Source organism: Fukomys damarensis, unplaced genomic scaffold (assembly GCF_012274545.1).
Source record: "Fukomys damarensis isolate Sample0158 unplaced genomic scaffold, DMR_v1.0_HiC HiC_scaffold_26, whole genome shotgun sequence".
NCBI classification, from domain to species: Eukaryota; Metazoa; Chordata; class Mammalia; order Rodentia; family Bathyergidae; genus Fukomys; species Fukomys damarensis.
In genome coordinates, this window is record NW_022900938.1 from 1,296,560 (window position 1) to 1,307,052 (window position 10,493).

Genomic DNA, 10,493 nt, shown 5'->3' on the forward strand with positions numbered 1-10,493 from the left:
GGCCGGTTGATGTTGCCTCTGGTGAGCCCGCCCTAGGATCCGACCCATCACAAACCGGTCGGTTTTGCGCCGCGCGTCCATGATTAGCACCCGTACCCCGGGGCGGCCGCCGGCTTCGCGGACCCTTTTCTCTGCGGGTCGTGTTTCCGAGCCGAGCACGCGCAGACGGACTCATTGCGCCGGAAAGGCTGAGACTCCTCAAGAAGGATGGCCGGGGAAAGCGTCTCGGTACCTCGTCTCGAGGGCGTCTCTGCAGAGAACTTTAGGCAGCACCTTTACCCACAGGTGGGACGCGAGGAGAGACCTTTCGGAGCTTTTCCGGCGACTCCGAACGATGTTCTTTCGACCCAGGGTGTGGGGGAAAGGCGCCAGCGGCGGGCCTGGCTCCTATTAGTAATCGGGAGAAACCAGGAGGACCGCGGGATGCTGGGTTCGAGAAGCGAGGGCCATCTTGCAGTTACCGTGGCCCTCGAGCCAGTCTTCTGCCAGGTTTCCTCAAGTTTAGTTCAGGATTCCAGGCCTCCTTAGTGCAGACAGCACTTGCCCCTGTACTGAAGAATTAATAGATTTGAAAGCACAACTTTTCACTCCATCAAAACAACAGGAAAAGAGCCTGAATCTCCCGGGAATCTTACAGAGGTCCTGGGTTCTAACTAATCTGGATTTTAGTTTAGAGTTTGGAATCCCTTGATTCTTCAGAAGAAAACTCAGAGAAAAATATTTGGGGGAGGGCTTGGTTTTTTACTTGCGATACTTCGCAAGGGAATTCAGATTTAAGAACAAAACAAGGAGTCTAGCAGGTATTTAAAGGAAAAGATCCTCAACGGTTACAGTAAGTCTGTTTAAGGTAGGAGAAAAAATAAAACAAAACCACTCAGGAATTTTCTTCCTTGATATTTACATCTATAAAGGTGGTTATAGAACTACAGTTCTGAGGTTTACAAGTCAAATGAGGGTTTTTCTTTTGGTATTATCGGTGTACAGGAGAGGATTCAGACGTCATTTGTCTGGGGGTGGGGCTGGATGCTCGCGCGCGCGCGCGCGCTCTCTCTCTCTCTCTCTCTCTCTCTCTCCCCTGTCTGGGGGTGGGGCTGAATGCTCCCCCCACCATGTCAAGCTGTGCTAGACCTGTGATGCCTGCAGGGCAGTGTTGGGAAGATTGAATGATGTAGGTGAAGTGCTTTGTAAGATGTGTACCAAAGTGGGTTTTTTATCTTAATCATCCCAGAGAAGACTAGTATGTTACAAAAGAAGCATCATCATTAAGTTTCAAAAAGTAGAAAGTTATAGTCTTCTCTGGTTATAGTGCAGTAAAACTAGAAGTTAATAACAAAATTGAAAGGAGACCTTTCTACCTGGAAACACCAAAGTGAAAAATCTGAGGAAGCACAGTCCTATCAGGTTTTGAAAAGCATACATATACTAATAATTGTAAAATTAGCACTTGCATATGGTACAGGTGATCGAATGGACAGACCATAGAAGTAAAGTACAGAAATACCTCTTTCCAAGTATGTGTGTCTAGATGTGCATATTCAGAAATAAATTTTTACTCATATAGAAATTTACCACATAATACACATGACAGGCAAAAATTAACTTTTTAATGGATTGTATTAGAGCAGTTTTAGCTTCACAGCTGCTAAGCTGAGCAGAAGGTAGATTTCTCATACACTCCCACTCTCAGACTTGCAGTGCAGCGCCTCTTCGTCATCAGCATGTTCCACCAGAGTGGTGCAGTTGTTAGAGCTGATGAACCTACACTGACAGTTACTTTCACCCCAGCGGTGTGGCTCAGAGTTCACTCTTGGGGTTGTGGGTTCTGTGGGTTTAGACAAATTCATGGCACATTTCCACTATTACAGCATTATACAGAGTAGTTTCACTGCTCTGACAGTGCTTGGATAACTGAATAGTCCTTCAGAGTATAGTAAAGTTAGATTTATATCTCATACTATATGCAAGAAGGAAGTCCGAGTGGATGAGAAAAATGTGAAGAAATGAAAGTACTATAAAAAAGTAAATTTGTACTCCAGCTCTGTAAGAGCTAACCATGACTCCAAATTTGAATGAACTTTAAAAAAGTGTTTTACCTTTTAAAATGAAAAAAATGGAATTAAAGTGTTTGTAAATGGGGAGGGGAGGAGGGGGTGAAGGGAGGGTAGGGACAAAGGGAAAAAATGAGAACCAAGACCTGTCATGTAAAGGTACAAGATCCCAGTAATGAATATAACTGTACTGTATACCTAGAATGTACCAATAAACTCAATAAAAAATAATAAAAAGAATATAAAAAGTGACAAATGAACCTAACAGATGTGGGTATAGAAAGTAACATAGGTCACTTTTTAAAAACATAAACAGTACTCTAGACTTAGTCTAGGATAAAAAGAAATGAAAACGGGCTGAGGATTTAGCTCAGTGGTGCTGCCGCTTGCCTCCCAAGTGCAAGATCTTGAGTTCGATCCCCAGTACTCAAAAAAACAAACAAAAAAAAAAAAAAAAAAAAAAAAAAAAAAAAAGAAAAGAAAACTGAATTCTGGTTAGTAAACTTTTTTTTAAAATAATAAGACCTAACATAAAGTACTTTCTGTAAATCAAGGATTTTACAAATGTGCAAATGATAATGATAGTAATTGAGTTTCTCACTGTTGGAACAGTTACACATATAGAAACAGTAGAGATAGGTTAACTTTGAAATATATGTGATTTGTGCACATGTGCATTACGAATGTGTATAGTACATTCATGGAGAGAGAAATATGCATATATTGTATGAGGGTGTGTGTTCTGGGGTACACATACAACCTCACGATTGTTAGCTTGGACCACTGAAAAGGCAGAAGTAAAGATACCACATTAAACATTTTGCGTTTAAAAGAAACCAGAGATGCTTGAAGAAATGACTGATTGACTACAAGGCTATTAGAGAAAGTATAAAGGGGTGCTGGAGTGCAGTACTTTGTCATAAAGTAGTGTTTAGGTTAAAAGGTTAACAATTTACTAGTTTGAAGGGACCTACTAGCCAGATTGGGAATAATTTGAGCACCAAACTTATATGAGCAGATTGTTACCTGTGGAGTAATATAAGTAAATGGAGAAGTTAGAGCTCATTTATTTTTGCATTAGAATGCCAACTAATAAATGTAGAAAAATGATAGAGGTTTAAAAATCACTTGTTACACTCATTTTAACAGTTCTTGATTCAGGAAGCAATTGCCAGTTGTTGATCAAAGTTAATATTACAAATACTAGGGCAAAATATCAGGTGCCATGTGACATGGTACCCAGGGAGGGCCACAGCACTCATTCTATGGGACACGCCCTCACTCCTAATGCATAACCTGACCAATCATGAGATTTCACACAAATCCTGATTGGAGAGCATTCAACAAAATAACTGGCCTGTACACTTCATAAATGTCATGGTTATGGAAGACAAAGGCTGGGTACTGTTCCAGATGAAAAGAGAAAAAAGAGGGTAACTGGTGTAATTTGGCATCTCAGACTGCGTTCTAGACCAGGAAAAGAATTAGCTCTAAAGGAAATTATTGGGACAGTTAGTGAAATCTGAATCTGGACTGTGGATTCAACAACAGTGTTATGTCATGTGAAATATAATTTTGATAATTACTTCATGGTTATGTAAGAGAATGTCTTTGTTCTTAGGAAATCTAATCAAGCTTTTACAGATAAAAGGTATGATGTCAGCTATTTAACCTTAAAATGATTCAGCAAAAAAGAAGTTAGGTTTAATAACATGTCCTTTAATTACTCAGAGTGAGAGAAACAGTAAACCAAATGGAATATAATATTAACATTTGGTGAATCAAGGAAGAAGGTATATGCAAATGCAAATTCTTTGTGATGTCCTTGCAACTTTTTTTTTTCTCCTAATAGTGGATGCTCAAGCCAGGGCTTTCATACTGAGCTATATCCATAGCCCTTGTAAACATTTTTAAATTTGAGAAAGGGTCTCACTAAATTGCCCAAGCTGGGATCAAACTCATGATCCTCCTCCCTCAGCTTCCCCAAATTCTGAGATGACAGGTGCTTGCAACACTTTTAGAAGTTTGAAATGGTATCAAAATAAAAAGTTACCAAACTTTTGACTAGAGAGTACACATTTTAATTATTTATATTTTCATCATAAAAATATGGAAATATTGTATGTAACATTTGGATCTGTCTTCTTTCTCTGCTACTGCTGCTGCTGTTTGTGTTCCTGGTCTCAACCTTTTGTCCTGGGTATGTTATGTGGGTCCTCTTTTCATTGTAGTGGCAGCATTAACTGCCAGAGCTTTGAGTTTAAGCATCTCAGGATCAAGAATCAGCTTCTCACCTCTGTTGCCAACTACAGCTACTGATAGGTTCTTGATTTTCACAAATGTTTTTGCTGGTTTTTTTTTCCCCACTTACAGAGAAAGCCTCTTGTGTTGAAAGGACTTGATCTGGGGCCATGTACGAGCAAATGGACAGTGGATTACCTGAGCCACGTTGGCGGGACCAGAGAAGTGAAGATTCACGTGGCCGCAGTTGCACAGATGGACTTCATTAGTAAGAACTTTGTATATAGGTATTTTCTTTTGAGGTTTACTCTGGGGTACAAATAAGTTTTTAAAAACATCTAAAATATTTTTAGAGCAAAGACCATATGGCATTTTGTCTTTTGCTAGTTGTAATCTTACTGGTTTTTAAAGAGTGGTTCAAAAAAGACAAGAATTCTGAGGACATAATGATACAAAGACATGTCTAAAGCCCTTTAAAAATAGGGTGTACACCTAAGGTCTTTTGGAGAGGACTTCTATAAATAGAGTTAGTTATGCCTACAGTTGGGTCTGCTGTATTCATTCAGTGCTTCATTAATATATCTTACCACATTAATAACTTAACTAGCACAGGAAGATTTTTTAAAAGTCTCACATTTTCTGTGCTCTCCAGAAATATAAGACAAGCTATGTGTGGTATAATCTTTCATCAATTTGGGTATTTTTAAAATCATGCTTAATTTTCTTTTTTGATGAAATAGTCTTAAATACCTTTAATTTCACTCAGAGTTGTCATTTTATGCTGTGGAATCTCTTAAAAGTAAATAAGAAATGGGGACTGGGAATTTAGCTCAGTGGTTTTGCCGCCTGCTTCACAAGTGCAAGGAACTGAGTTTAAACCCGGTATAAAAAAAAAAAATTTTTTTTCCAAAAGTAAATAAGCAATGGTCAAAAGCTACTGAATGTCTAAACTTGGAAGCTTTAAATGTTGTCTTGAAGATTTCATATACTGTGTATTCCCATGAGAATCATAACCAAAGAACTCTGTAATTTTCAGAAAGTATAGTTTCCAGTAAATTAAATCATTGAAAACCATGTAGTTTGCAAAAGACTTCAGGTCAGAGGTGAGCGTCACAAAGTTTCCAATGTCTAGGGATGTTCCTTTCATTAGACATTTCCAGGTTCACATAGCAGCTGCCAAAGCATTTCTCAATTTTCACTTTTTAAAACTCACCATTATAGTTTTGGTTTCAATAGGCCATGAATTGAATTTAATTGGTGCAAGTTCTTTCACGTATAAGAACTTTTCACTTTTTATCAAGTCATGAAAGTGGAAGAAAGTACTGGAAAGATGTGTGTTTTTCAGCCTGCAATTAATGATGATCGTTTTCCGGTATCTAATGCCATAATAAATGGATATTGAAATTTCATCTTGAAGTGTTTTGATGTTTTGTTGTCATGCCTTTTAAACTTTACAAAACTTATTTTTGAAGCACATGCACTATGTGCTATCCCAGCTTTCTCACAGCCTTCCACTAGAATTACTAAGGAGTTACAAGATTATTGTTTAGTGTAGAAAAAAAAAAGTAAGTTTAGTTCTTTCGGCTTTTACCAGGCAGGAGGAAAGAAAGGAGGTACCTAGGCTGAGAGATACTGGAAAGGAGGGACTCCTACAGGTGTCTGTGTCGTAGAGTTTGCTTTTCTCCTCATTTATCAATGAGCCAGATATACTAACAAGTCGTATCTTTTACTTTTTTTTTCTTCTTGGTAGCTCTCACTGTTCCGTCCAGAGTTGGGATACTGGTGACCGAAGAAACTTGTGCAGCGAAATGAAAGGGTGTTCTTGGTATCTTCTGGCCATAGGTTTAATTTTTTTTGGTACCGGGGATTGAACTTGAGTCCTTGCACTTGTGAGGCAGGTGGCAGAACCACTGAGCTAAATCCCTGGCCTGGTTTAATTTTTTAAAAGTACTTAAATCTGACCTGAGCCCTGGTTAGCTGCTCTTACCTAATGTATCATGTAATTCTCTCGTCAGTTTGCTCTCACTGTTTACCATACTTTCATCAGTGTTTATCTTGACTTTTCAAAAGAGCCTTTCCAAAGTGGGCACTTGGATCCTGGAGGGTTCTTTTCCTTTTTAAAAAAATACTGATGACTCCCTGTATACTGCTGAAAGGTGTGTTGTGGTCATGGCTAACCCAGCATCTTTACTGAACATCTTCTGTGTGTAGCTCTAGTGACAAGCGTTCTAGGCAGCACTTCTAGTTTAAACTAGAAAGCAGTCTGGGAGGTAGGTATTATTTACAGTGATTGCAAAGAGAAGAAATTTACTCAAGATCATGTAGGGATAAAACAATAGGGCCCAGGATTTGTACTCAGATTCAGACTCCTCGTCTCCCCTCCCAGACCCTCCCTCTCCTCGTGTCTGTGTGCCTGTCCCACACATGGCACTTCAACAGCAGGAAACCTGCTTGGAACATGCACAAGATAGGTAAAGCCCCAGCTGAAGGGCTCTCCAAGGGCGGACGTTGGCAGCACTCTACTCTGCTTCTCTGGTCAGCTACTTTATTACTCTTGCAGCCTGACCATTCTGCCTCGAGTTTCTCAAGGTCTTGAAATGCTTCTCTGCTCTCCCTGCCAAGAAAACTCAGCTTGGGCATCTGTACCAGTTACATAGCCTAGATGAGCTTCCCTGTCTTGAGCTTTGCAAAGATGTTTTGATAGCAGCAAGAGGTAGGTGTGTGCTGAGGCCTGAGATCGAGAACATTGAGTAGGGGCCACCAAGTAACCTTACTGATCTGGCTGATCAGAAGCTAGAGTGGGAGAATTTGTGTTGGTCTGAGTAGACAGCAGACTCCTTTGCTCTGCTCAGTGCTCACTCACACAATGATCAGGATGACAGTAGTCCATGTGCCTGTTCACAGGACCCACCCGCCCCTAACAGCATCACATTCACTTAGCTTTGCAGAAGAGTGCCAGGCAGGAAGCAGCACTGTAGCAGGACAATAGCCTCAGCAGTCCATGCAAACAAGGGCCATTTTTTTGCTCACCAGTGACAGCTTAGTTTTAAGAGAACAAGGCAACGGAGGTGCTATTGAAACATCTAGCCAGGTAAGTCAGACATGGTCTGACTAGACATGGTCCCCAGAAACTAGTACCGCAAAGTGGCCTGGGAACTGGGTTTCTCCATACTCAGTCATGAATTACTGTACGTTGCTCTCTACTTCCTAACAAGTCTGCTTAGTCCATTCCCAGGCCTAGTGCAGATGTAGTTCACTACTCACTTGTATAGCAAACACTACTCCTGATACCACAGCTGCCATTTCATGTTCTGGGAAATAAGTGCCAGGGGAGAGTGAGCCAGCCCAGTGTAATCTTCTCATAGCAAAGGAGTTTTCCTAACTGCTTGTCTCTATCTCCCCAGTACAGATTTCAAGTGAGAAGATACTTAGAAATGAGATTGAAAAGCCTATAGTCTTGGATGAGAGGTTGGGCAGTGGGCATGCAGTGGGGAGCAGAGGGCAGGCTTTTGAGGACCCCACTGCCTTGTTAGTGATACACTGTTATATTACACAGCAGTGATACTTTCAATCTGAGAAGGTTGAAGGGATAGCATAGGACCTAGAGAAAATGTAGCCCTGTGATCTCAGGAGTATGATGTACAGAAAATGAACTCTGCTTCCAAAATATCCTGCCTTTTTCTCCAGGATGGAAGTGTGTAAGTCAGTTTATCCTTCCTCTGACTAAATACCTGAGAAGAACAGAGGAGGAGAGATTTGCATAGGCTCATGGTTTCCAAGGTTTCAGTCCATGACCAACTGACTCCAATTGCTTTAGACCTGAGTAGAACATCATGGTGGAACACAGCTGCTCACCTCACAGCAGCCAGGAAGCAGAAAGTGAGCATGACAGCTCTAAAGGAAGGGCTTCAGATACTGTCCCCAAGGTCACATCCCATGACCCGCTTTCAACTAGGCCCCATTCTTAATAGCCCATTCAGCTGCAGATGTGCCTAGCACCTCATGGTCTGGTGGCTTCCGAAAGCCCATTGGCTTTGGTTTCCCAAACCATGAAAGGAAGGAAACAGGATATGGGGCAGAACTTCTGAGGGATAAAAACTGGTGACTTCACTGGAGTTCTCCTTGAGCCACTTCTCAGAAGCCTTAAAATGAGAGAAGGTGGTAGAGAAGGGTAAGATTGGTGTTCTGGCTTCTGTATTCTGAGATTGTGCCGAAAGGCAGGAGGGTCTGCATTAGGACCTTGCCTCACATCTTTTGCAGAGTAGCACTAGCAGTTTGTCCATTCTTCACCACAGCCTGAGAGCTTGTGTCTTTCCAAAGGTAATTAGAACCATAAAAGCATTTTTCTGTCAGTAATAAGGAATAGAAGGATATTGACTTTAAGGATTGTGTGTATATAAACTTAAAAATCCTTAGTTCTAAAGTTTCCCATAACAGATCAAATAGACATAATGCCAAATGAATTTTGAATATTTAGAATTCTACATAATAGGTCATGATAAAAACTGGATATTGTAAATTAGAAGATCATAGCCTATATGTATATTGATCATATTATATGTGTTTGTTCTAGAACTTTACCTTTTAACAAGTTGGTCCAAAGGGCAGCTGAAGAAAAGCATGAAGAATTCTTTCTTTCAGAGGTAATTGCTGTACCGTGTCTTAGGAAGAAAGCATTGCTGTCTGTATACTAGAAGGGTTTTCTGCTACATCTGGAAGATCACCTGCTCCGCAAAGAGTGGGCATTTTGAGCCTTGCTGCCTGTGCTGCAGACCGACTCTGCTGTCTCATTAGAGCTCAGCTGTGACTGTGGTGCTTTGCTATGCTGAAGCATTCATCTGTAAGGTGGGGGTGAGCCCTGGCCCTCCCCAGTTGCTCGTGAGGATGAACTAAGAAAAGTCCATAAGCCCTCAGCAGTGTGCCTGACCCTGGCCACGACTTAGTAGGCATTAGCTGTTATGAGCAATTCCCTGAAAGTACTGTGGTCTAATGTGTGAAGGTCAAATGCTAACAGAGAACTTTATTTCATATCTCATGCATTTGATTACTTCCATATTTTATTCTTGTCAATATGGTTTCTTTTGTATTTGCTGTAAATTTTCAAGATTACATCAAAACAATTTTAATTTACATTATAGTGTAATTCTTATTTACATTATATATAGCTTTAATTCAGCCTGCATATCTTGAGATAAAGCATCAAGGATTATGCATGTTTTTTAAAACTCACTGTGTTATCAAAAAGCTCGTTTTAAAAATAAGGAACTTTTTAGCTACACATGGTGGCGCTCACCTGTAATCCTAGCAGTCAGGAAGCTGAAGTGGGAGGATCACAAGTTGGAGACTGCTGCTGGGCTACATAGCAAGTTTAGGGCCAGCTTAGGCTAATAGCAAGACCTGTTTCAAAAACCCAAATGAGAAAATGGATGAACACCTTGTTGGGCTTTGGGTAAAGCTGTTGCCTGCACCTGAGATGCCAGGCCTGGACTGTTTGGTTGATAAGGTGCTGTGTTTTTAGTTTTCTCCTCCAGGATTGGTTCTGCTACATCACCCCAGGATCCTACAAACTCTGTCCTGTGCTGGGAATGTCTTTGAAAACTGATTCTGTTAGCTGGACCTGAGAGCCAGCAAACTTCATAGCTGTGCTTTGACCTTGCATATATAGCCGCCCTTCAGCACTTCCTGTCTGAGGGGCGTGAGCAGCACACAGTTGAATAGCCATGAAATGTGAGGAAAAGGAAGTAGAGACAGGAGAGAGGATTAAGTCTAAATTTACAGAAAGGGTGTGGACAAGATGCACAGGGAAGGTCCACTTAGGTCTCCGGAAGCCACTGAAGTTTGATGTGTAGGAGGGCACCGCTGTGAAAGGCCAGGGAGGAGGCAATGTGGGTGGAGAGAGAAGTCCCCTGCTCCACTGGACTGCTGTCAGGAGTACTGCACTGGCTGACAAGGACCTGGCCCATCCACACTGTCATTGGTCAGAGCTGCCTTGGTTTGAGTGCTTCTGAGTACCGAAAGAATTTAATCCCCCTCCTTGGAGCTGAGCGCTGAGTGTTTGGAGAGGAATCTGTCTGGTACATGGATTTAAATTTTAGATCTTAAGTGCCAGCTCTCGTAGAAAACTCTTGGAATTCTGAACATACTTCAGCTAGTAACAGATTCATAGAATCTGCCTAATATAGCCACCAAAAAAAAAAAAAAAAA

At 41.1% G+C, this 10,493-nt stretch overlaps 1 protein-coding gene across 1 annotated transcript in view; it reads left to right on the forward strand.

Moving 5' to 3' along the window:
• The first annotated feature begins 83 nt into the window (after nt 1-83).
• The window catches only part of Tyw5 (tRNA-yW synthesizing protein 5), an 18,446-nt gene continuing 8,036 nt past the window's right edge, over nt 84-10,493 (forward strand). The window contains exons 1-3 of the mRNA XM_010631989.3: nt 84-285; nt 4,422-4,576; nt 8,863-8,932. Of these exons, the coding sequence (XP_010630291.1) occupies nt 208-285; nt 4,422-4,576; nt 8,863-8,932 (303 nt within the window). The 5' untranslated portion in view covers nt 84-207. The remainder of the gene's footprint in view (nt 286-4,421; nt 4,577-8,862; nt 8,933-10,493) is intronic.